Raw genomic sequence first — 27,168 nt, 5'->3', positions numbered from 1 at the left:
AATTAGCAAGTCTAGCCACACGTCTTCAACTGCTAATACACTGTACTCAGAGAGGCCATAGCAGGTGACTGGCTCCATGCGAAGAATGGGTCTGATATGGAGACGGTATGCAGACAGATTATATTTTGACTCCGTATTAACGTCGTCTGAACGACTGTAATAAAGTTTGATTGATTGAAGAAGAAGAAGAAGAGTTGATTCTTATATGCCGCTTTTCCCTACCCGAAGGAGGCTCAAAGCGGCTTACAGTCGCCTGCCCATTCCTCTCCCCACAACAGACACCCTGTGGGGTGGGTGAGGCTGAGAGAGCCCTGATATCACTGCCCGGTCAGAACAGTTTTATCAGTACCGTGGCGAGCCCAAGGTCACCCAGCTGGTTGCATGTAGGGGAGCACAGAATCGAACCTGGCATGCCAGATTAGAAGTCTGCACTCCTAACCACTACACCAAACTGGCTCTCAATTGACTGATTATATTTTGTTCCTTATAACCATTTTTAGCACACTTTCCCTATGGGACCTGCATTTCCTATTTGTTTCTGAGTTTCACATTTTAGCAGTTCCTGGAAGGATCCCACATGGGTTTTGTTTCTCTCTCTCTCTCTCTCGATATTCCAACCATGACTCCGTATTCCAGTTGGCTCCATTTGCCCTCCCCATCATCATTTCATCCAATGTTTCCCAACCTCCAGCAACCTTATTCTTTCATCACACACAGAATTATTCTGCAAAATCACTGATAAGGAAGCGGTGGAGGATCTCAGCACAAATGGCGACCATTTAGTGCAGGGGTCGCCAAACTGTGGTTCTCCAGATGCCCATGGACTACAGTTACCATGAGCCTCTGCATGGACATCTGGAGAGCCAGTTTGGCCACCCCTGATCTGGTGTTAAATTACTACCATCTTCACCTCCAGACTCAACACTATACGGTAGAGCAGGGGTGGTCAAACTGTGGCCCTCCAGATGTCCATGGACTACAATTCCCATGAGCCCCTGCTAGCATCTGGAGGGCCACAGTTTGACCACCCCTGCAGTAGAGCTTTGGCCTCATCACAGCTAGTTCCATTAAATATTTTCAAGAAACAGATTTGAAGGGTGACCATTAAGGGGAGTGAAATGCCTTTAAAAAGTTTAGTATGGTATGTTACTAGTTGGGGGGGGGGGAGGAGATAAATGGCATTCAGATTTTCTTCTCTCACAGGTACCTAATTATTTTGGGCTCAAAACCAGAACATGAAAAGAGGGCCTGGCACTGAGCAAAGCACACAGGAAATGCCAAAGAAAGAATTCCATACCATCCCCTGAGGGAAATGGATCCAAATCTAACAGCAGGTAGGCGCTGAACAAGCAGCACGAATAACAGCTGACCTGTTCTTCTTGTAAAAAGCATTACTGAGAAAACACAGACTAGTTTTAAGATTTTGTCCTTGTAACAATCACTCTCTTTTCAGAAAGCTTAAATCTACAGAACAGAACTGGCAACTTCACCCTACCCACCCCGTCAACAGTCGAAGGCGATCTTATCTTCAGATATGACAGAAATAATGCCAGCATGCCAAAATTAAAATCACACTCACAGCAAAGATGACGAAATAAGTCTTCTTTTAGATCAAAATTTTAAAACCCACCTTTTCACAAAGGCTTTCCCCTACCGATGTTCCAGCATCCTTTCATTAAGCATGATGAAAGGGAGATAAAAAAGAAGGAAAAATAAAACATGCGGAAAGGAGCAGCAGAAAATTCTTTGGTAATAGCCTGCATTTTCTTTTGGATGGTACATACTGTTAGCATAGTAGACACCATTAACCAACCAACAAAAGTCAACATTAAATAGTATGCTAAAAAAATATTAGTAAATAGAAAATCTAAAAGATAAAGAGTTATACCACTTAAGGAATAGAAAATCTAAAAATAAAGATTTATACCACCTAAGGAATAGAAAATCTCTTATTATAAAAACAACTCTGCATGCAAGTTTGGATAATCCATTTTACTTAGTGGACTCCCACTCCCTTATCCAGTGTATAGAAGTCATTTGTGAAATACTATATAGAAACAGACCTATGCATTCAGTTAAGTATGACACACGATCTTATGTCTGGAGTACAGTGAAGGTCCCTTTATGATAATCCTTTGCACATACAGAACAGTCACTCACCTTCAGAATTCAAAACAGTTACTGCCCATGAGCTGTTAGGTTTAAATGGCTGGCAGCCAGCCATTTAAACTCCCCCCCCACTCCAATTTCCAAGCCATTTCAGCAAACAATTTGACTTCCCTTTAGAGGGGGGAAGGAGCAAAAATGTGAAGCTGACTGCTGACATGACTTGCAGCCGTTTCAGTGATCTATTTCACTTTCCCAGCTTTGGGAGTGGTGGTGGAACGGAGGGTTTAAATGGCTGGCAGCAATTTCAGCCATCAGTTTCACTCCCTCCCACTTCCAACTAGGGGGAAGTAAAATTTATCTCTGAAATGCCAGCCATTTCAGCAGTCCAAAAGTGGGGAAGTAAAACGGTTTTAATGGCTCGCAGCCATTTAAACCTAACAGGTAATAGGCGGACTGCACTGCTCAGTTGCTAGGTTTGAACCACTGAACTGGACAAAAGGTCTAAAAGGTTTTCTGCAGAGGGTGTGAACCTGCCAAATTTGTGACAAATTTAGGGTTGTGAATCAATTTGTGCCCATCCTTAATGCCTACCATGTTAATATCCATGTTTGCAGGACTCCCTGTGCTGACCTCACACACTGCCTAAAGGGCAGATCAGCACAACTGTACAGGCAAGAATCTGTACAGGCAAACCGACTTCTCCAACTGAGATGCTTAAAGGGAATCATGAAGCATCATGGCTAGAAGCATTTCACTAGGACTCAAGTAAGCAAAACTTTCAAACCCTGTTCCTCAGTTAAAAAAAATTCTACAGCCATGTCAAAATGTATTATTTCCATTTTTTACAGCTGCTATTTAGAACCTGCAGAACTACAAAGAAGTTATGCCTCAGTTTCACAAGATATACTAAGCATATTTTTTTCCAAATCCCTGCAGAATGGTCTTCTTAACCTACAAAAATTTAAAGCAGTTGAGAATACAAAAGCAGGGTTCTTTACTTTTGCTGTCTTAATGGGTTACAATACAGATAAGGGAAACATGCCTTTTGCTTATCACCCCTTGACGCATTGAAGGGTGAAAAAGTGATAAAGTGACATGTGCGCCTTTCAGATATTGTAACCAGCTGTAACTGATACCATGCAACACCCCTTACTCCCCACCTCCTAACAGCATATAGCCACTGAATACTTGCTGGGCTGCTTCCATATTGGGTTTTAGCCCCAAATAGACAACATGCCCCAACATTTTTTTCAGAGCTTCCGCTCAATGTCTTACCCCTCCTGAACATGAACCCCTGGGCAACTCCTGAGGATTCCCTTATTTAAATCAGATCAAAATGTCTTTTTGGGCTCCAGGGACCATGTTCACTGTCTCAGAAATCCACCCGGACAGAAATAAAGTGCAAAAGAAGTGCAATCCCAAAAGGGGAGGGGAATGCTGTATTGTTCTGTCATTTCTCCATAGCAATGTGGCAGTGACTTTTATAAAAAATGCATCTGTGTTGTACCATTACTGTATAGCAACACGTGCCTTTAAACAAAAAAAAAAAGGGGGGCTACGCTGTCATTGGTGGCTTGCTGTGATTGACAAGCCAAAGGGAGGGGGGAGTTTGTTTTGCTTTCCCTTGCAGGAGGCAAAAAGCCGGGATGGGGCAAAGGGAAAATGCAGGAGGGGTCTCCCCGTGAGGAAAACTGCAAATTGGAGATTTAACACCCCGCGTTTGCAAGCAGGAAGCCACTTGTGTTTAACTCCTCCGTGCGGAAATGGTCTTAATGCCTTCTATTATGCAGCATTTCACACATTCCAAAAGAAAAAAATATTTCCGTGGTTTTCTGTATTCCTCAAAACCTCATTTTCTTCCATTGGAAAATAGGGGGAGGGACTCATGGAGGGGAGCGACCCCTCATTTCCTAGCTTTATTGCAGGCCTTCACTTATCTAATCGAAAAGATAATACCCAATTCTGTAATATCACTGCATGAAGCTATGGTGTGGACTGACGTGGAAAATTGTGTGTAGTCCCAAATGACAACCAAGGTTAACCAAGGGATTAGGGCACCTTTTTGACACAAGGTGGGCACACAACAGATACTAATAGAGCTATGCTCAGAATGCGGAAAAGGGACAGAGGGAACTTTTACTCCCTTTCCTGTATGTCAGGGGGCACCCTCTGAATTGGATAGGCAAGAGACTCAGAATGGACAGGAGGAAATACTTCATTCATTGAGTAATTAAACTGTTGAACTCATTGGCAGTGAATGCTGTGATGACCACAAAAGCACAGATAGCTTTAAAGGGGGAAGGAGAAAGAATAGTGAAAGACAGATCCAGGATTACTAGCCAACTTGCAAACCACTCCGAATACCAAGGTTAGAAGGCAGCAAAAGAAAAGCAAGACTTTTTGGCTTCTATGTAAAACAGGATGCTTGACTAGAGGAACCACTAATGCAGCCTTTTTCAACTTTTTGACCATGGAGGAACCCCTGAAATATTTTTCAGGCTTCGAGGAACCCCGAAAGTGGTGACCTGCCCTTTCAGAGGAGTGGGCGTAGCAGTAAGATTAGGGAGCCAGTCAGTCAATCAACTGATCATTTATTATTTCCATTGTGGAGAAAGAGACTGGGGTGTAAACTGCACGGAGCTTTTATTCCAACCCCAGATCGATTCAGTCCCTGCCCTCTACACAGAATGCGATTTCCGTTTGGATTTGGGGTGATTTAAATTTTCCTTCTGCAGCAAGAAGGATTGATCCGGAGTGACCCTACCTTTATTGTGGGATATCTCAGACTGCTGCTAATCCTGAATATATTCAGAAAATCGCATTGTTTTGAATCTGGGCTCACCTCCGTGGTAGAGGACCCGTGATTGGCTACAGGTGGTCATGTGACAAGCCTGCCTCAAAGGAGAAGCCCATAATTTCTCTCAACTTGTCAGCCTTGGATTTTTTTTTGTGCCTTCTTCATCCCCCCCCGCCCTCCAAGAAAAGAAAGGATTTTTTCCTCCCTCCTCTGATTTCTTGGATCCTCTCCCCCCTTCAAGAAAACAGAGAAAGAGTCTCCATTTGCCTCCCCCTCTCCTCTTCTGAGCCTCCCTAACCACGTGCATTCCGTTTCAATGGGGAAGGGGGGGGAGAGGAAGACCAGAGTTCAAAGCAATCTGAATTCAACAGGATTGACAATGGAATAAAAAAAGTAAGTGCAGACTCCGCCGAGGCCTGCAGAGCAACAGAGAACGTGAGCTCCGGTGACGCCTAATGATGTCAGCGGACATCTGAACTACTGGGAAAGGCCGCGTAAACCCTGGGGAGCCCTCGTGTAACCCCAGAGCTCCCCAGCAGCCTGTTTAGGAATCCCTGCGCTTGTCTGATCCAGAAGGGCATACCTAATCTTCAGATTCTGTGGAATCACCAAGCTCCAATTTACTGAGATGCCTGCATGCAGAGACGGTGGTGAATGAAAGCCTCATCAATCCCACAGGCTTTGCATTCGAGCCTAGCACAAGAAGGGAGGTTGGGAGGAGTGAGGGACGGTGCATGAGCACATCAATAAAGCATGTTTGCGCCTAACTTTGCAGCTTAATTGCAGCCAGTTGTGAGGCCTAATTGCAGCCAAACTCTGACCCCAGAGACATGGATGGAAACAATGCTGGTATACAAACACATTCCCAGGAAGGAGGGATTCTCTCTTTACAACTGCAGATCTACAAAATTAGGGAGCCTGGCAGTCTACACCAGATAATGATAAAGTCTTTCCAGTGAAAAATCCCTGGAGACTGAGAATTACAACGAACAATTCTTACAAATGAGCAACACCAAGGAAGTCTCTGTCGGCCTGCAGTGGAACGCTAACACACACTGGAAGAACCATGAGAGAACCATCCTGCTTTAGGCTGATCCTGCGTTGAGCAGGGGGTTGGACTAGATGGCCTGTATGGCCCCTTCCAACTCTATGATTCTCCACAGCAGGCACCATTAATTTGTGAGCATAACCTAGAATTGGCCTGGCCAAAAAGCCAGCTATGTGCCCTCCAGACAGGAGCTTCTCTTGCCGAGCAGGGGAGGGAGCAGGGAATCTCTGGGGCTGGATGAATTCTCTTCAGCCTTAGGAGCAACCCCAAAACAACTGGAGCCAGAATTCTTTTATAGCCTTCAGGGATTTTCAGATTTAATGATTACACTTCATAATGACTGCTGCCATAAAGCCAAATCCTAACTCCTTACGGTAGCTTGCCTGCGAGAACAAAACTCCTGGCAGTATACAAATAAATATGGGGTAACCCCGGTCAGTGCTAGAGGAGATCAGCCCTGACTGCTCTTTAGATGGCCAGATCCTGAAGATGAAGCTCAAGTACTTTGGCCACCTCATGTGAAGGAAGGACTCCCTGGAGAAGAGCCTAATGCCGGGAGCGATCGAGGGCAAAAGAAGAAGGGGACGAAGGAGAATGAGGTGGCTGGAGGGAGTCACTGAAGCAGTAGGTGCAAACTTAAATGGACTCTGGGGAATGGTGGACAGGAAGGCCTGGAGGATCATGGTCCATGGGGTCGCGATGGGTGGGACACGGCTTCGCACCTAACAACCCCGGCTGCCATCGCAACAAAAAGCTAACTTCTGTCACCTGAATAAGCTGCGTTACTAAGAGGCACCTACAATAAATGACTGACAGAACAGGTGCTGCAATGAGATTTCCAGGTGCCACGAAGCCCATCAGCCCTGGGGTATGCCTCAGATTGATTCTTCCTGGACTGCCTTCAGCTGCTTCTGTCTGAAAGAGAGAGCTGGTATTTGTACCCTGCTTTCTACTACCCCGAGGAGTGTCAAAGTGGTTTACAATCACCTTCCCTTCCTCTTCCCACAACAGACATCCTGCCAGGTAGGTGAGGCTGAGGTCACCCAGCTGGCTGCAACATGAAGGCGTGGGGAATCAAACCTGGTCCTTCAGATTAGAGGACCAGGTTTTTAACCACTATACCACGCTGGCTCTGCGCCTGACCTTTTAAAAAGGATGGTTGGCTGTGCTGGGCTGGGCTTCTCAGAGGGCTGATGCTGCAACGTGCCAGGACAGGCCCCATCGCAGGCATCCTCTAAACCAGTGGTCCCCAACCCCCCGGTCTGGGGACCAGTACCGGGCCGTGGTTCCTCCTCATCCTCCTCCTCCTCCTCATCCGCCAGTTTGGTGTAGTGGTTAGGAGTGCGGACTTGTAATCTGGCATGCCAGGTTTGATTCTGCACTCCCCCACATGCAACCAGCTGGGTGACCTTGGGCTCAACACAGCACTGATAAAACTGTTCTGACCGAGCAGTGATATCAGGGCTCTCTCAGCCTCACCCACCCCACAGGGTGTCTGTTGTGGGGAGAGGAATGGGAAGGCGACTGTAAGCCGCTTTGAGCCTCCTTCGGGTAGGGAAAAGCGGCATATAAGAACCAACTCTTCTTCTTCTTCCCGGCTGCTGCCTCGGGGGCTGCTCTGCCACCGGCTCACCTTTGGTGCTCTCTGGCGGCTGCCACGGCTGGGGCTCCCCCTTGGCGTGGTACTGTGCAGCTGCTGCTACCAGCGCCCCCCAGCAGGCTGTGGGAAGTCAGGGGCACCGGTGGGAAAGCAAGCGGAGCCAGGGGCTCAGGCAGCAGTGGTGACATCCCTCGGCAAAAGACTACCCCCCCCCCGGGCCTCAGTAAAACCGTCAAGCGTTGACTGGTCCCCAGTGATAAAAAGGTTGGGGACCACTGCTCTAAATGGCGTGTTCCTATCTCACCTCCGTCACAGAGCGGGGTTTGCCATTTTGAGCATGAAGCAGAGCTTTCCAAAGCTGTTCTTCGGCTTCCTTTGGGTTCTCGGGGGGAATGAGCTGTTGGCTGCCTCCCATCCAGACACATCCAGCATGGTTTCACGATGATGTGTGGTTCATTGGCACAAGACCAGTCCTCTGAATCCAGGGAGCCAAAGCTGACCAGTCCACTGCAGTTCTGTGCTACGCCATTGTCTGGACTTGACCTGGGCTGGGCAATCCAGGCTACTTGTGTTGTCTGTCCAAACGGAGAGGGGCTCAGCGATGCATCAAGACCAGAAGCCCTTTGCTCAGGTCCTGCGGTGTGCCGTGGGCCTTCAGCCATCGGAATTCGGAGCACAGTACTTGGGATTAGCATTGTCACTTTAGCAGTAGACCAATTCCAGCACGCAACCTCCAAGTAAGGGCACTGAGGATGATGTTAGCCATTCAGTCAAGTCCGACTCTTGGAGACCCTATGGCAGGGGTAGTCAACCTGTGGCCCCCCAGATGTTCATGGACTACAATTCCCATGAGCCCCTGCCAGCAATTGCTGGCAGGGGCTCATGGGAATTGTAGTCCATGAACATCTGGGGGGCCACAGGTTGACTACCCCTGCCCTATGGCACAACTGCTGCCATGATTTCTGATCTTGCGCCGCTTCTTTTAGTTGTGTAATGTTCTGTCTGGTGTCCAACCACCACGTTCTTTGTCAGCCTGGCTTCCTTTCCCCACTGACCAATCCTAGCCCGATTGCCTTCTCTAATGAGTTGGTTATCGCATGATATGGCCAAAGTAAGTGAGGTGGAGTTTCATGCTTTTGCCTATCAGTGATATGTAGGGGCAGTACCCTGCTTTTATATGCTGCCCCACAGAGCAATCTGTCAACTCACTGCATGGATATTCTTTTGGCTATAGTGGATTTTTATTAGTACTGTGTGTGGATTATCCTTTTGGGAAGGTAGTCGTTCTGCAACATAATTATGGAGTTCTATCTACAATTATAATGTGCCTTCAGACCAATCCTTTGGGGAAAGGTGGAGTAAAAACATTTATTTAAAATAAATAAAACTGTTCCGCTGGCAGTGGAACTTTCCTCTGGCATAAGCAGAAAACGCTTCTTCCGCCTTGAACTGGAGGAATGGATTCACAGGAGCTCTTTAACTTTATTTTGAGCAAAACGCAATTGATGCACATTACAAAACCATATCAGTTGTTACTGTGAAACACTAGATTTCAAAGCTTCTGTGACATCACAGCAGCTCAGCGAATCCAGGTGTAAGAGGGAGAATTTAACTCACGGGCTTCAATTAAAACAACCAACTGAAATCTACCCAGCAAGATTTGCTGGTAAGTGGTCACATATGGCAGCAGTCCCCAACCCCCGGTCCAGGGACCGGTCCGGGGATCAGTCGGTACCAGGCCGCAGCTCCTAGTCCTCCTCCCCGGCTGCTGCCTCGGGGGCTCCCTGGCCACTCTGCCACCGGCTCACCTTTGGTGCTCTCCAGCGTCCGCCATGGCTGGGGCTGCCCCTTGGTGTGGCACTGCGCAGCTGCTGCTGGCAGCAACCCCCACTGGGCGGCAGGAAGTCAGGGGCGCCGGTGGGAAAGCAAGTGGCTCAGGCGGTGGCGGTGACGTCTCTCGGCAAAAGACTAGCCCCACCCCCCTCAGTAAAATTGTCAAGCATTGACCGGTCCCCAGTGATAAAAAAGTTGGGGACCAATGACATATGGAATAAAATTTCCTGACATGTTGTGCTAAGTCTATGTCTTATCCTTTCTAAGAGGGCTTCCATTCCAAGTGAATATGCAAAGCTTGGCTAGTTTTAATGGGTCAGCAGCATCTAATTATTAACTGGTAAGGAGGCCACCCCAATCGTCTTTTTTATGGAGGCGGAGTCATGCCCTCTGCAACCCCCACCTGCGCTTCAGGGCTGGGCACCTGGTAATGGATCATACAGAGCACTTTCCCACTGACCACTCCTTTGAGCCCCACCCCAAGTCTTCCTCCAGGCTACGCTTATAATTGGATCTTGGCTGGGAGCCAGTTTCAATATCCTCTCTTTACTCCACCCTACCCAGGCACTCTGAACAGTCAGCATTCTGATTCCCATTCTATGCTGGACTCACCTTGGAATTCTACGACTTTGGTTTCAATGGATTGAACAACATTCGTTGATGCAAAGCCTGACAGAATTTTGCCACCATTAAAAAAAACAACAACACCTTTTGTGGAGCACATTTTGTCCTTTTTGATATTTTTCTGATCTTTTGTGTTGGAGAGATTGATTTAAGCTCTGAAGCAAATCTGTGAAATCTGTGCATGCATACATACACGCATATGTACGCATGCTCTTTAAATCATAGAATCATAGAGTTGGAAGGGACCTCATGGGTCATCTAGTCCAACCCCCTGCCCTATGCAGGACACTCCCAACCCTATTGCTCATCCACTGTAACCTGCCACCCCCTTGAACCTTCACAGAATCAGCCTCTCTGTCAGATGGCTCTCCAGCCTCTGTTTAAAAATCTCCAAAGATGGAGAACCCACCACCTCCCGAGGAAGCCTGTTCTCAAGAGCAACGCGTCTTTCCCACCACAATAATGATCTCTGTGAACATGTTTACGAATTTCAGCTGTGCATATTCTTTGCCATTCTGCATATACGTTACTGCTTCCTTCTAAAAATCTCGTTATGTACACAGTCTCTCAAAGCAGAGTTGCGTCCTGAAGACGGGGACAAATTTTCTTTGTCAACAAAACAGCCTCTAAAAATAGTCAATGGAACATATTCCAGCCAGATGGAACACTTTGGGCACTTCACCTCAACGTGAAAAGAAAACAATTTGTTTAAGGACTAGATTACGATAGTGCCAGATAATCAGCCAGGTGCTCCTAACCAGAAGTCGTGCTGCAATCTCAATGGCGACAGCTGACAGAGTTTATTGTGCAAATACAATCCCGGTGTTCTTTCTCCTGACCAATTATATCGCTCCGAAGACGGTTAAAATGACTGGCCAATTTAACCAGGTCATACTCGCCAAACAATCATAAGTTTAAAAGATAACGGGCAGGGCAAACATAATCGTTGCTACAAATAGCTCGATCATTTTGCTACCTGCCCTAATTTCCCGTGTTTGCTGCCGCCGCCCTACGAATCAAACCTTCAAAGGCAAGGGGGCGGGGGAGAGAAACATCACAGCGCTACAAATAAAAGGACACAATTCGAGGGCAACAGTACGCTCAGCAGCTCTTTGAAAGTGAACAGTATTGATCCCGCCGAGGGCCAAGCATGGGATCCATTAGAATCATAGAGTTGGAAGGGGCCATACAGGCCATCTAGTCCAACCCCCTGCTCAACGCAGGATTAGCATCCTAAAGCATCCAAGAAAAGTGTGCATCCAACCTTTGTTTGAAGACTGCCAGTGAGGGGGAGCTCACCACCTCCTTAGGCAGCCTATTCCACTGCTGAACTACTCTGACTGTGAAATTTTTTTCCTGATATCTAGCCTATATCGTTGTACTTGACGTTTAAACCCATTACTGCGTGTCCTCTCCTCTGCAGCAAACAGAAACAGCATCCTGCCCTCCTCCAAGTGACAACCTTTCAAATACTTAAAGAGGGCTATCATGTCCCCTCTCAACCTCCTTTTCTCCAGGCTGAACATTCCCAAGTCCCTCAACCTATCTTCATAGGGCTTGGTCCCAGATCATCTTTGTCGCTCTCCTCTGTACCCTTTCCATTTTATCTACGTCCTTCTTGAAGTGAGGCCTCCAGAACTGCACACAGTACTCCAGGTGTGGTCTGACCAGTGCCGTATACAAGGGGACTATGACATCTTGTGAACGGTCGAGCGTGTGTGTTCAAGGGCTCTCGCCTTCCCGTAACGTTTTCGTGTGTCACTGCGACTGTATTCCTCGTGCAAGCCTAATCGTGTAGGTCAAAGACAAGCACACATCTTCCAAATATAGACTCCTTTCCGCAGCCAACCTGCAGACAGGGAAGAGTGACAAAGCTGGGCATCATCATGCCAAGGAGCCAGAAATGGGAACAGCTTGTTAAACCTTGGCAGCCAAAAGACGCTAAGCAGCCTTAAAGGGACAGCTATATTACGGTGCTGAAATTCATTAGTCCAACATGTACGGTCATCAGAAAACAGCAGTCCATGGCTTGGGTGGCAGCAAGACCGTAACGCTGCCGTGCCCTTTGGAGTAAGTATGAATTAGCTATTATTAGTCATTGGGCAGCGGGCTGCCACAGGAGTCCTGCTGCTCTAAAAACCCACAATGAGTATCTGGATGCTGAGGTGAGGAACGTGTCACTGAATAAAGGGCTAGGCCCCAGATTGTTTTGGGAGGGGGACCATCTCCAGAGCATGCAATTATCCAAAAAGACTCGATGATGCAGCCCTGCAACAAAAACATATATTGTAAAACAAGCGTATTGAGACACGATATGTTTCAAAGGAAATGGTGACCCTTTGTATCCTCAGTGCTACATCTTCCAAATCACACTGACTTAGCTCACGGGTCAGAACACATTTTTACTGACATCAGCACTGAAGTTTAAATATAGCCGATGAAGAACAAGCCATTGTCAAGCCTGAATCATCAATAAAAATGCCAGCTACGTCCAATTCTTATACAGACATTGTTGGCAATTCTGTTTGAAGCCAGGAGGAAACCCAGAGCTCAAAGGTTTGAGACAGAAGACCCCTGCTTAGATTTTAATCCCGCAAGTCAACTGGATGCTATTTTTGAGACGCTGGGGTTTTTTTGGTCCAAAAGTTCACTTAGGGATTTCATCTCCAGAGGCTGGCTAAAGCAGGGCATTTGGGAGTAAGGTAAAGGTAAAGGTATCCCCTGTGCAAGCACCAGGTCATGTCTGACCCTTGGGGTGACGCCCTCTAGCGTTTTCATGGCAGACTCAATGCGGGGTGGTTTGCCAGTGCCTTCCCCAGTCATTACCGTTTACCCCCGAGCAGCAAGGTGGGTACTCATTTTACCGACCTCGGAAGGATGGAAGGCTGAGTCAACCTTGAGCCGGCTGCTGGGATTGAACTCCCAGCCTCATGGGCAGAGCTTTCAGACTGCATGTCTGCTGCCTTACCACTTTGGGCCACAAGAGGCTCTTTTGGGAGTACAGTACTTCTAAAAAAAGGTTAAACTCTATGCTTAATGGCCTATACAACAGAATCTCAAATAACTATGGACATTCAAAACTAAGAACTGTGGAATGTACAGTCTCTTAAGGTATTTTGGGAGGAAGGCCTATGCTGACGCTGTGCTTTGAATGTTAGCATCTCTGCTGAATAAATTCCCTTGAAAAAGAGGCACTTGTGTGGCTATTCTCACATTACAAAACACATGCATTTCATGTGTAATTAGGCAACTTTGCACGAAAGTGGAAGGCAAAGAGCGACCTTGTTGTTTCAGGATTGTCAGCATAGAAACCAGTTGAACTGCATGGCAGTGTGGCAGGTAAATTATGGCTAGGGCCCTAAAGCACTGTCCTAATCCCTAGAGGGGGGAAATGAAGTCAACTTGCCTCAGACACAAAATGGTTCATATAAATTAGCTTCTTGGCAATGGCAGTGCAGTTTCTCTGATCAAGCAGCACAACAGCAGTATTTCACTACTAAGCCTGCAGGCCACTCAAGCAGGCTGTATTGCAAATGCACTGTATTAAATCCAGTGAACACACTCAAAAGGTGCTCTTTTTCTCGTGCGATAAAGCCAAAAACTCATCTCACCTGACTGGAGCGCAAAAATTGCGCTGCCCCAAATTTGGAGTGGCCAACGGAAGCTTTGACCGCTGATCTCTCTCATTTTGTGGAAGAAACATGGTTTACGAGCAAGTATGATGGCTTGCAGGTCCAGGAAGAAAAGACAGAAAACCTTATCTTAGATAGTTTCAGAAGGTAGGTGTGTTGGTCTGCCATACAGGCGATTTAAGTTAAGATTTGAGTCCAGTTGCATCTTAGAGATTAACAAGAGTCTCAGAGTATAAGCTTCTGAGAGTCTGATTGACAGAGAACTTTGACTCCCAAAAGTTTATGTACCCTGAAACTCTTGCTGACCTCCAAGGTGCTACTGGACCAAAATCTAACATTATCTTATATAGACAGCCTAAGCCGATACGACAGACCAAGGAACACCTGAATGGAAATAGTGATAACGTTTTTAATTTGTGAGAAGGAGGTTTATACCCCACTTTTCACTACTTAATAAGTGGTTTACAAGTGTCTTCCCTTCCTCTTCCTAGAACAGAAACCCTGTGAAGTAGGTAGGGTTGAGAGAGCTCTGTGAGAACAGCTCTAACAGGACTATGACTAGCCCAAGGTCACCGAGCTGGCTGCATGTGGAGGAGTGGGGAATCAAACCAAGCTCTCTGGATTAGAGGCCGCAATTCTTAACCACTATACCACACTGACTCTCCAGTTATAAATTACCATTTGAACTAGTTAAGCATAACGATTTGGGGTTTTTAAATCCTTTTTGCAATTAATGGAAAATCTCAACCACAAGAGGATTAAAAACACTTTAGAGCCAGTTTGGTGTAGTGGTTAGGAGTGCGAGCTTCTAATCTGGAAAGCCAGGTTTGATTCCGTGCTCCCCCACATGCAGCCAGCTGGGTGACCTTGGGCTCGCTATAGCACTGATAAAGTTGTTCTGACCAAGCAGTAATATCAGGGCTCTCACAGCCTCACCCACCTCACAGAGTGTCTGTTGTGGGGAGAGGAAACGGAAGGCGACTGTAAGCCTCCTTTGGGTAGAGAAAAGCAGTGCATAAGAACTCTTCTTCTTCTTCTGAAATCCATGTAAATACCTATCTTCCTACATATCTGGAGGCTGCTGCTTGTAGGAAAATCTATAACATGGAATGATTTTCAAGAGGGAGTCCTTTTTCTACAGCCTCTGATAAATGAGTTCAAATAAAAAAGTTGTTTGCACGCGTCCCAAGCAAGCACAGTCTCAGAGCAGATCGTATATAGTGCGAACAGAAAGGAATGGGTTAGGCTCACACAGGCAAACTGAGGCAGCTGTAAAATGCCAGAGGTCAAGAATCAGTTTCAGAGCCAGGAAGGGAGACACATTTGGCCTCAGTGCTTCAGACTGACTTTGATTATTCCCACTTTATAAACTTTAAATCATTGTACCTAATGATTTCAGAAAACAAACCCCAAAAAATGTTTCTGCATGGACTTGTAGGATTTGCCTCCAAAAATTCCTAAAACATACTGAAACTTCAGGCACAGACAAGAACAATGCTCAATCAGCAGCTTTCCAAGAAGCCAATATGAAACTGTAGCAAACGTTTTCTGTCTTCGCCAATAGATGTTACTCAGTATTAAGTCTGAACTCTTTGGCAATGGCTCAGCTACATCCCTTTCTATTGTCAGAAATGAATACTTTCCCCCTGGTGTAAACCACCAAAGGCAGCCCCGTGACACTTGAACCCAAACACAATTGAGTTATTGTCTGAATTGTGCATATTGTGTTAAAAAAAAAAATCACCAGCAAAACAAGGTCAATTCTTTGCCACCAAAACTATTATCACACTGTTATCGCATTTGTAGGCAAGGTTAGACCTTGAGAAATAAGGAAGCAAAAACTGAAGTTGTGGGTATGTCTATATACAAATTGATGTCATTGGGCAACATTAACGCATGCATTGTTCTTGCCCTGAAGATCCTTCTTCAGTGGTCAAAAGTAGGGCTCAACTGAAATGGCATTTCTAATGCATAGGTATCGCTACCCACATGCAAATTCCATGACCAACCAGCCCAGTTTTGCTTTGCTCACAAGCTCTGACAAGATCAAAGAGGCAACATGACCAGAAGCAAGATACTCAAACTCTGTGAATTTTATATTTTTTAGAACAAAACCAGGCATGTTTCTGAAAATGAACTTCGGCCTGACCACAAATATTACGCTTGCTTCCTTTTAACTTTTTTTTTTTTTTTGGGGGGGGGGGACACAACCAACAAACAATCAATTTGTTTCTTAATTCATGTACCTACAGAATAGCAAAGCCACAAAAAAGAAGCCACTGGATAGCTGCAGTTGGACAGTCGCCAGAAGACTTCTAAAGTTGATGAGTTTGCTAATATAGGTGATGCTATACATGTGAATGGACTAGCGAGCAAAAGAGTGGGTGGCCAAATTAGTGACACCAGGCCTAATGAGTATTCAAGCTGCCTTCAGGGCTGATACGGTGAACACAGAAGTTCCAATTTTCGAAACTTTTTGTCAAATGCAACTTTGGGGGCTTGGGCTGAAACCCATAAATATTCCATAATTAAGTTACTTAAATTGACTTTTGCCGAGTACGGACTTTAGTTTGCAGACTGTATTAAGAACAAAAACAAACAAAAGGATCGAGGAGGTGTTATCTACTATGTCAATAAATCCAGAGTTGGGACAATATAGTGATTGTTCTGTGGGGCATATTTTCCACTTCTGTATCTAGGCATGTTGGAAGCCTCTTCAGTCAATAGCAATGCAAGGATTATGCGAAGATATGCACCACAAAGATGTACGGTTAAGCTCCTTTGTTATACTCACAAATACAGAATTTCACCAGTTCTTGGAACATCTCAATGTTTACAGTGAAACTGGCAATCAAATCAGCAACATGAAAGAAGAGTTTCATCTTCAGTTGTATACAGGCACACATGTGTTTTCTACAGTTACACAGAAGAAAATCTCACAACAGTCCCTTTTGTTAGTTACAAGCAAATTTTGTGGCAACTTCAGCAAATACTATAGCTTTCCTCTCCAAGTTCCAGACTCTCTCAATTTCCACTTCCAGGTTAAACCAGCCACATAAACACATCACACTTTTAAAAATGAATAATGCTGTTTTGTTTAGCATCTAAACCAGGGGTAGTCAAACAAAGGCATATACTAAAATATAATTCCTGAAGAAGAAAGGTCTTTTTCATATCGCCAGCTAAGAGACTACCAGCAAAAAAGCTTCATTTTGTTACTATAAGAGAAAGAAATCTATTATTTGGCAGAACAACATTCCTGCCCTATGTTTTCGGAAGCTCTGTGTAGAGTCAAGAACACATTTCATGCCAATGAACATCTGCTGGAGGTTTAATTTGCATTCTGAAGATGTGTGACGAAAACACAAGGGCCTTAGCAGAAAAAGCAGCAGAGATCTCAATCCTGAAAGAACAGAAGCCAATAGGCGAGCGGTCTCAACAGTTTCCCTACTGCTAACGTTTTCCTAGCCACCTGCGAAACATCTGTTCCCAGATGTCCAGCAGTCCATTTTCACAACAGCGAGGGCCGAGGATATCCCATGCAATGTCAAGTTTCTATCCAAAGGGATTTTAATATGGAGACTGCGAACACACATCTTCTGTAGCAATACAAGTTTTCCTGATAAAACAAGATTTTCCACTTATAATTAAGCAAGCCGCATCACATCCATTTCTGATAACCAGTGTCAGTAGAAGCCACCAGGTTCAGCAGACAAAAGGCAGTTCCTGCAAAACTAATACCAACAAACAGACCATCCCGAAATACACTTACATTTTCAGTGTCACGTTCATTCACCGTGGGCAACGGCGTTCTAGTGGACATTTTCATTCACTTGTGCTGCGGCACCGTTTGTGATGGCAAAACCCAGCTATAGGCTATATAAAAATTGTTTTTAAAAAAATCCTAACACCCACCCTTTCCTTCCCCACCCCCCCCAAAAAAAACTATATATATTTACAAAAAAATGGGTAAATCTACTGCATGATAGTGGTTACAAAGGGCCACCATCAAGAAACCATGGAGTGCGAGGTCAGGAAATTTGGGCGATTTCCTCCACCTCCGGCCCCAGCGCTCTCATCTACATTCCAGTCTGGCAACGGGGCATTGTGTCCCCCTGGGAATCTTCAGGGATCATCCTACAGACAAGATTAAGAGCCTCAGAAGGTGGCGGTGGGGGGATTACGCAGAAAGGGGATTTCTCATGGAAGTGCCAAAAGAGACAGAGGGGGGAGGGTAACCACGCTGAAAAGAGGGGGGGGATTTGAGAAAAGGGAGGGGGGTGAGAACCAACGAGCAGGGCGGAGGGTCGGGGCTGCGGGCGAGGCGGGGTGCCGGCCGCCGCGGCGAGAGCGGCACAGCCCAACGGGGAGGCTCTATGGAGAACTGAGGCGGAGGAGGCTGTCTAAACGCCCCTCTCGCCCGCAGACCGGCACCAGGGGCCCCTCCCGGCGCGGTCCCGAGGAGGCTCCGCCGCCCCTCCGCTCAGCCGCGCTCCCCCCGGCCCCCGGCCCCGCTTCACCGGGCCGCGGCTCTCATAGCGGGCCCCCCACCCCTTGCGCCTCCCCACGGCGGCCCCCTTCGCCGGCCGCTCCGGGCAGCGGGGCAGGCCGCTCCTTCCCCCGCGCCCCCTCTCTTCTCTCTCTCTCTCTCCTCTCCTCAGCAGCCCCAGGCCTCGCTCCGTCTAGGCTCGCGGGAAGAGGACCTAAGCGGGCTTCCCCCTCAGCCAGCAGCAGCAGCAGCAGCAGCACCGCCGCCGCTCCCGGATGATCCAAGATGGCCGCCCGGCTTCCTCCGCTCGGACATGAACCGGAAGAGACCGCCCCTTTGGGTTGAGCGACAGGTGGAGTGTGTGTGTGTGAGAGAGAGAGAGAGAGAGAGAGAGAGACGGAGGGGGGGGGGGTGGCGGAGGGCGCAGGCGCAGCGGCGCGGTCGCCGCTCTTGTTGCTAAGGTCCCTCCGCAGGGGTGGGGGAAGGGCGGGGAGGCCGAGTTCGGGTCGAGGCGGCGGGAGGGGAGCGCTGAGGGGAAGAGGGGCGAGTGCCGCCGACGCCGCCCTGCCTTCCCCCGGCTCTTCCCCCTCGCCCTCGTCTCTCACCCGGGGCAGGTCCCTGCACGATGGGCCTGACACCGCAGCCCGAAAGGAAGCGTGAAATCACACCCGATTCCCAGAGGGAGCTAAATAATAAATAATAAAAACTTGAAGGGGGGATTGTAACGGGAGGGGGCTGCGCGGATTCACGAGTTCAGAACAATGGGCTCCCGGGGCTGAATAGGGATATTGGCTTTTTGGCTCATTACAGAGGCTCGTGTTTTGCCCCTTGGTATTTCCCCTCAACTCTGGGCAAGCTGACTAGAATATGCCTTGGTACCTTTGCCGCCCGAGTTGCTTCTTAGCGATGTCTTTCCCACCTTCGGACTGGGATAGAAAGGCTCAGGGACCTCCATTCCTGGTTGTATCTGAGGAAGGGAGCTTGGACTCTTGGAAAACGTATCCCTTGGGACACTTGTTGGTCCTTGACGAAAGGCCTAAGTCTTTTGTGAGGTCCCCAAACCAAAGGGAGCTCTTCCACCAGACATTTGGATGAGACGGAGCAACCAGCAACATCTACAGGGCCCCTGCTCCCTCCTTCTTGAAAAACCCACCCATGTGTTCTGCTCTGGACCTGTTCGTATTGTTATAGTTTGTACCTATGTTGCAGTTATGTTGTATGAACATTGTTATGAAAACTAAGTTCTATGTATTGTTTATACATACATACATACATACATACATACATATATATGCCCTGAGCCTCAGGGGAGGGTGGTATGTATAAATAAATAAATAAATAAATAAATAAATAAATAAATAAATAAATAAATAAATAAATAAATAAATAAATAAATAAATAAATAAAATACAGCAAAATTAAAAGACGTATATTTTGTGCAAAATTCTGAGGTGCCGCTGAACTCAAATTTGGCAATTCCAAGAGGGTTGCCATGTTAAAATGCCACCCTAAGTTGAAAGAGAAAAGAGCAGCAGTCCAGGAGCCTCTTAAGGACTAACAGAATTTGCTGCAGGATATGAGCTTTGGCCTCTTGTGGTGCAGAGTGGTAAGGCAGCAGACATGCAGTCTGAAAGCTCTGCCCATGAGGCTGGGAGTTCGATCCCAGCAGCTGGCTCAAGGTTGACTCAGCCTTCCATCCTTCCGAGGTCGGTAAAATGAGTACCCAGCTTGCTGGGGGGTAAACAGTAATGACTGGGGAAGGCACTAGCAAACCACCCCGTATTGAGTCTGCCATGAAAACGCTAGAGGGCGTCACCCCAAGGGTCAGACATGACTCCGTGTTTGCACAGGGGATACCTTTACCTTTACCTTATGATCTTTGGCAAGTTGCTACTCACTCCTTCAGGCTCTCTCAAAGCCAGCTGGATCTCTCTGGGGCCAGGGATCACCAAGAAATTGGTCATTGCTGAACACAATGTTCTTCAGGGAATGTATGTTCTGTCTTTTTAATGGAGACTTAATGGGATGTTATTTAGCTTCATGCCTTGTCTCATCTTCTTTCCCCTTGCCCTTCTTCAGCACTCATCTCACCCAGTGCAGTCTGAAGTGTGTTTTGCACATGTACATTTATGATCAGTTTAACACCATGGTCCAAATGAAAGAATGGAATCAACTGTTAATGACGCTCAAGACAATACTTCTACCTGGACTGAATCAAGACCTAGGTTTCCTGGTTCATTACTAGTGCTGATTTCTCCATGCTTACTACCTCTCTGCGTTATCACATCCAATCCAATCACACCTGCTATTGTCATTCACTTGCTATTGCCGTTCAGCATCTGCAATCACTCCACCTTCCAGTACAGAGGACAGAAGGACTCATGTTCTAACTGTAGCTGAAGAAATGAGCAGTGACTCAGGAAAATTCATATTTTGTTTGTCTTTAAGGTGCTATTAGACTTTTGCTTTTTCCTCCATGCCATGAAAAGGCACGAAAAGGTTTAAAAAATCCACTTTCTATTTTACAGTGTGCTGTAAAAACAGTTATTTGTGCATACAAATAGCACAAAAGAGATTGCATCCACAAGATGACGGTTTTCCATGTTCCTTTTGTTGCTGCAGCGAATGCAGAGGTATTTGTAGCGGTAACGGAGCATCCACACAGTACGTTCCCTTGCACTATTCTTCCCCTGTCTATTACCATGTCTTTAAATCCAAAAGAGACCATCCGATGCAGAGAGTGTGGTTACAGAATAATGTACAAGAAGAGAACAAAAGAAACCCTGGTTGTCTTTGATGCCTGATGAAGAAGAAGAAGGTGCTTATGATTTCTCCCATTGTATTCTTCATAGGCTAAATTTAATGTCATGCTTGTTCTGGGAAACCATAGGCTTTCATCTTGCTAGTGTAAATTATATAGTCGTCTTAAGGAAGTTTTATTCAAAATGAGAGCCTGCATGGTGTAGTGATTAAGAGTAGCAGACTCTAATCTGGAGAACCAGATCTTATCCCACCCCCCTCCACATGCAGCCAGCTGGGTGACCTTGGGCTAGTCACAGTTCTTTCAAGCTGTTTTCACTGAGCTGTTATCTTAGAGCTCTCTCAGCCCCACTTCCCTCACAGGGAGTCTGTTGTGTGGAGAGGAAGGCGTTTGTAACCTGCTTTGGGGTGAAAGTGAGATATAAAAAAACAGGTGTTCTTTTTCCTTTTGGGGGGTATTTCAGTGGGGGAAATGGCAGCAGTTGGGGTGGCCGTGGTTTCTACTGCAATCTTTCCCAAATGATCACAATCCCAACCAAATAGGCTTTAGGGAAGAACACAGCAAAGGAAGGAAAAACACTGAAAGCAGACCTCTAGAGCAGGGGTAGTCAACCTGTGGTCCTCCAGATGTCCATGGACTACAATTCCCATGACCCCCTGCCAGCAAATGCTGGCAGGGGGTCATGGGAATTGTAGTCCATGGACATCTGGAGGACCACAGGTTGACTACCCCTGATCTAGAGGAATGCTCCAGAACAAAAAACTCTTATGTCCCCCGGAGAGCATTCTGCTCTTCAAACGCCAATGGATTCGTGGCCCCAGGCCCGAGGGAAGTCTGCCTGGCCTTGACCAGACCATGGCCTTTTCAGTCCTGGCCGTTGCCAGGTGGAATGAGCTCCCAGAGGATCTCATGGAACTGACTCAGGGCCTGAAAGACAGAGCTCTTCCGTCAGGCGTTTGGTTGAGGCTGGGCCAATTCCTTCCACTACCACCCAAGAACATCCATCTCTTTGCGGACTGTTGTTTCTAATGCTGTTGATCTATGATTAATGTTGTTTTCATTATTATTGACACTGGTTTATGGTTTTAGGCTGTTTTATATTGTAATCTGAGCCTCTTGTGGCGCAGAGTGGTAAGGCAGCGATATGCTGTCTGAAGCTGTCTGCCCATGAGGTTGGGAGTTCAATCCCAGCAGCAGGCTCAAGGTTGACTCAGCCTTCCATCCTTCCGAGGTCGGTAAAATGAGTACCCGGCTTGCTGGGGGGTAAACGGTAATGACTGGGGAAGGGAATGGCAAACCACCCCGTATTGCGTCTGCCATGAAAACGCTGGAGGGCGTCACCCCAAGGGCCAGACATGACTCGGTGCTTGCACAGGGGATACCTTTACCTTTACCTTTATATTGTAATCTATATTTTAAGATATAAGCTGCCACGAGCCGGCATTTGCCAGGAGTGGCAGGTTAGAAATGAAGAAGAAGAGTTGGTTCTTATATGCCGCTTTTCTCTACCCAAAGGAGGCTCAAAGCAGCTTACATTCGCCTTCCCTTCCTCTCCCCACAACAGACACCCTGCAAGGCAGTTGAGGCTGAGAGAGCCCTGATATTCCTGCTTGGTCAGAACAGTTTTATCAGTGCTGTGGAGAGCCCAAGGTGGCTGCATGTGGGGGAGTGCAGAATTAAACTCCCCCACATGCAGCATGCCAGATCAGAATTCCGCACACCTAACCACTACACCAAATAAAAATCAAAAGTGGAACTTAGCCTCCATGAGTAGGGCTGTTCTTGGGTGGGGAATACCTGGCGATTTTGGGGGGTGGATTTCTAGGTGCGATTTTCTAGGTGCTACCTGGATACTTTTCTATCCATCTGGAAGTAGGCAGAGACCCAGCTCAACAGGGCTTCTACTGTCAGGAGATAGCTGCTTCTCTGAAAGAATTGAGAACTCTACACCCAAGAAGATGATTGCGTGGTATGTCTGGGCAGCATATAGCCGAGCAGCTTAGAGGGCTCGCCTATTAGGTGTGAGGGTTTGGGCCTGGTTCATTTCCATTTGTGTTTCTTCCCTCATCGTGAGAACCGAGAAGACAGACCGGTGCCACAATCCGATCACACAGCAAAACGAGATGGCAACGGGAAGGTGTGCAGGTTTTTCCAGATTTTTTTCCCCCTGCAACAAAATCCCTTTGCTCTACCTGTTTGTTATCTAGGCTGCCAGATGGTGCCGGGGGCAAATCTGTCTCTATCTGACAGATTTCCGTAGTCAGGAAAGAAATGCAAAGACATCACTCCGGAGACCCAGGTTCGAATGGCTGCTCTGCTATGGAAGCTTCCCGGGTCACCCTTTCTCTCAACCTGACCTAACTCGCAAAGTGACTGTGGTGAGAAGATGGAGGAAGGAAGAGCAATAGTTGCAACCTCTTTGAGGGACAGTGTGGTGTAACGATTAAGGGCAGCGGACTTAAAACTGGGGAACCCGGTTTGATTCCTCACTCCTCTTCATGAAGCCTGCTGGGTGACCTTGAGCCAGGCTCATTTCTTTCAGAACGCTCTCAGCCCCACACCAACTTCACAAAGTGCCTCTTGTGGGGAGAGGAAGGGAAGGAGATCTGCTTTGAGATAGGGCATAGGAAAGAAAAGTATAAAAATTACTGTTCTTCTTCCACATGAAGCTTGCTGAGTGACCTTGAGCCGGTTTTCTCAGAACTCGCTTAGCCCCACCTGCCTCACAAGGCACCTTAAGGGAAAGAAAAGTGGCGTAGAAAAACTTCTTTATCTTCATTGTCTTCTTACACTCGAATTACCCTCATTAGGGATGCCAGCTTCCAGTAAGGAAGGGTCTAAGGAGAAGGCGACCTGTCAGTGATGCGGATCCTTATACCCCAAATGACTGGATTCGAATGTTGATCTTTCTTGCTTTTTGAAAAATGTGGTCTGATCTCTTGACGAATAGTGTAGCATTTTTCTTTCACCTGTATTTAAGACTGATGAGTGTAAATTGTAAAGATCACCTGGAAAAACAAGCATTTGGAAGGTAGATCCGGTGACATTATATTCTACTGAAGTCTCTCCCCTCCCCGACCCTGCCTCTTTTGGGCTCCACCCCCAAAAGCTCCAGTTATTTCCCAACCTGGAGCTGGCAGCCCTTTCCTCATTTAGCCCTTCCTCATGCCTAAGGAGGTAGTGAGCTCCCCCTCACTGGCAGTCTTCAAGCAAAGGTTGGATACACACTTTTCTTGGATGCTTTAGGATGCTTAGGGCTGATCCTGCGTTGAGCAGGGGGTTGGACTAGATGGCCTGTATGGCCCCTTCCAACTCTATGGTTCTATGATTCTATGTAATACCTAGAGACTTGGGAGGTGGAGCCTGGGGAAGGTGAGAATTAGAGAGGGGAGAGACCTCAGCAGGGTACAATACTGTAGAGTTCACCCTCCAAAGCAGACTTTTTCTCCAGGGGAACCAACCTTGGTCCTCTGGAGATCCATTGCAATAGCAGGAGATCTCCAGGTGCCATCGGGAGATTGGCACCCCTAACTGCATGCTCTCTACCCCAGGATTCATTCTTAGCAATCGCTTCTCCTTCGCCAGGCAACTTCTAACCATCAAACTGTTGTTTTTCTACCACTAGCCAAGCAGGTTTGCAGTCTAGAACTAATCGTCCCCACAGGCATCAAAGAACTGCGGTCATTCCGGCAGCAGCTAGGGTTGCCACCTCCTGGCTGGGAAATTCCTGCAGATTTGGGGAAGAGTGTCTGGGGAGGGTAAGGCGATGCTGTTTGTTGAGATAGGGCAGAATAAAAACTCAAGCATAATAGACAGACAGACAGACAGACAGAATCTGCCCTCCAAAGTTCCCATTTCCTCCAGGAGAACTGACCCCTGTCATCTAGATCAGGAGTAGTCAACCTGTGGTCCTCCAGATGTCCATGGACTACAATTCCCATGAGCCCCTGCCAGCGTTTGCTGGCAGGGGCTCGTGGGAATTGTAGTCCATGGACATCTGGAGGACCACAGGTTGACTACCCCTGATCTAGAGATCAGTTGTAATTTCCTGTGATCTCCAGGCTCTTCCTGGAAACTGGCAACTCCAGCAGTGGCAGCAAGCCACCTCTTCAGAAATCCTTAAGAGAAGTTAATTTTGCAGCGGTTGCTTGCAAAAAAAAAAAGAAAAAAAAGACGTTCACACCCCGTCTTCATCAGAGTAATTGTTACTAAGTGATGCATGAAAGGGGGAAGTGAAAGAGCACAGGCGTATTCCTTGGGGCCCCATTAATTTGCTAATTTTTACCCAATTTTTTCACAATGCTAGAATCAGGCATACCTTTACTCAGCAACAAAATACAAGAGGATAAAATAGGTTTGGCGCAGAGATACATGGCTGTTTCCCTTTCCAAAACAATTCCTGCTGATTTTTTTTTTAAACTCAGCTTTTCTTTAAGGAGCGCACGGTGGTTGGCATGGTTCTCTCTTCCGCTACGTTTATCCTCACAACACTCTTGCAAAGTGGGCCAGATTGTGAAGGATCCAAAGAAGTCAAGCAGTTTGAATTTGGGTTGACTTATTCCTAAACTAACACTCTGTCTGCTCAGGGAATGTGCAAGAAAGAAATGTAGGGAAAGTATGTTAGCAAAGAAGAGCAGTTGGGTTTTTATACCCTGCTTTTCTGTACCCGAAAGAATCTGAAAGCAGTTTGCAATAGGGTTGTGCATAGGGTTGTGCGCCCGGGCACGCAGTACAATCGCCTTTCCTTTCCTCTCCCCACAACAGGCACCCTGTGAGGTAGGTGGGGCTGAGAGAGCACTGATGTCACTGCTCTGTAAGCATCCACCACTCTAGCCACTTCCCCGTATCACCTCACATGATCTCGACACTGTACTTATTTTAATACAGCCCCAAATCCCCCAGATCCTTTTCACACGTACTACTGTCAGGACAAGTCTCACCCATCCTATAGTGATGTATTTGATTTTTCCTACCTAAATGCAGAACTTTACATTTTTCGCTATTAAAATTAATTTTACTCCTTTTAGCCCAGTTTTCCAGCCTGTCAAGATCATCCTGTATCCTGATTCTCTCTTTGGGTGTGTTTGCTACCCCTCCCAGTTTAGTATCATCTGCAGATTTAATAAGCACCCCTCAATTCCTTCATCCAAATCATTTATGAGTATATTGAACAACACAGGGCCCTGGACAGATCCCTGAGGCACTCCACTCATCACTCTCCAAGAAGATGACAAACTATTTCCATGCACCCTTCGGGGACAATCTGTCAAACACTTCTTGATCCATCTAACAGTAATAGGATCCATACACAGCTCTTCTATTGAAGCAAACACCAACCGACACCAAAATACTGAACAAGGAACAAAGGAAAACCCACACTTATATACAACTTGGCCAGCCAGCCAAGAGCCCTGGATGGCCCTTAACAAAGCCCTTTGATTGGTCCCATCAGTTCTAGTCTATGATTGGTCAACTTCTCTAGCCCTGATTTGTATAGTGGTTTGCATTAGCTCTATCTATCTATCTACCTGTCTGTCTGTCTGTCTGTCTATCCATCTATCCATCCATCCATCTATCCATCCAACCATCCATCCATCCATCATGTGATTTATATCCCGCCACTCCCTTTCCAATGGCTCGTGGTGGATCACAAAGTCCTCAGTAAAACCCATTAACTCCCATTAAAGAACATTCCAACTGCAATAACACAATAAAAATAAACAGTCCCCTCATCCAGCACTCTAATAACCCACTATAGGGGAGGGAGCGCTGACAACAACCCAGGTGCAAGCACTATTCTGTCCACATACATAACAAATGGGTTTCCAGCTACTAGGGCTGTGTGATGGGATATATCTGGTCTGTGGACAGACAGACAGATGTACATAGAGAGAGACAGATAAGGATGGATGAGTGGGTGGATGGATGGAGACACACACACACACACACACACAGAGAGAGAGAGAGAGAAACAGAGATAGATACAGAGATAGTTACAGAGATATTGTTGTCATCCTTCCAAGTGCAAGCTTAATTTCCAAGATCTGATGGGATCAGGCTTGACTGGGCTATCCACGTTAGGCTCTAGAGCAGGGGTAGTCAAACTGCGGCCCTCCAGATGTCCATGGACTACAATTCCCAGAAGCCCCTGCCAGCGCTGGCAGGGGCTTCTGGGAATTGTAGTCCATGGACATCTGGAGGGCCGCAGTTTGACTACCCCTGCTCTAGACACTCCTTTGATCCCCTGGCTGGATTATGCCCATGCCCTACGACAA

The 27,168-nt window shown here is 46.9% G+C and overlaps 1 protein-coding gene across 5 annotated transcripts in view; it reads right to left on the bottom strand.

Moving 5' to 3' along the window:
* Positions 1 to 18,166, bottom strand: part of MARK3 (microtubule affinity regulating kinase 3) — a 97,737-nt gene extending 79,571 nt beyond the window's left edge. For 2 of the 5 annotated variants that reach the window (XM_077323764.1, XM_077323762.1), the window contains exons 1-2: positions 17,416 to 18,165; positions 1,631 to 1,669 (exon numbers count right to left, since the gene is read on the bottom strand). In XM_077323764.1, coding sequence (XP_077179879.1) covers positions 1,631 to 1,669; positions 17,416 to 17,472 — 96 coding nt within the window. In that variant the 5' untranslated portion in view covers positions 17,473 to 18,165. Of the gene's footprint in view, positions 1 to 1,630; positions 1,670 to 17,415 lie in introns of all 5 variants that reach the window. The other 3 variants (XM_077323760.1, XM_077323765.1, XM_077323763.1) reach the window with 3 other exon arrangements.
* Between the last annotated feature and the right edge of the window lie 9,002 nt (positions 18,167 to 27,168).

Source organism: Paroedura picta, chromosome 2 (assembly GCF_049243985.1).
Source record: "Paroedura picta isolate Pp20150507F chromosome 2, Ppicta_v3.0, whole genome shotgun sequence".
NCBI lineage: Eukaryota > Metazoa > Chordata > Lepidosauria > Squamata > Gekkonidae > Paroedura > Paroedura picta.
The sequence above is the reverse complement of the archived record's forward strand: the minus strand, read 5'-3'. Positions and strand labels throughout refer to the sequence as shown.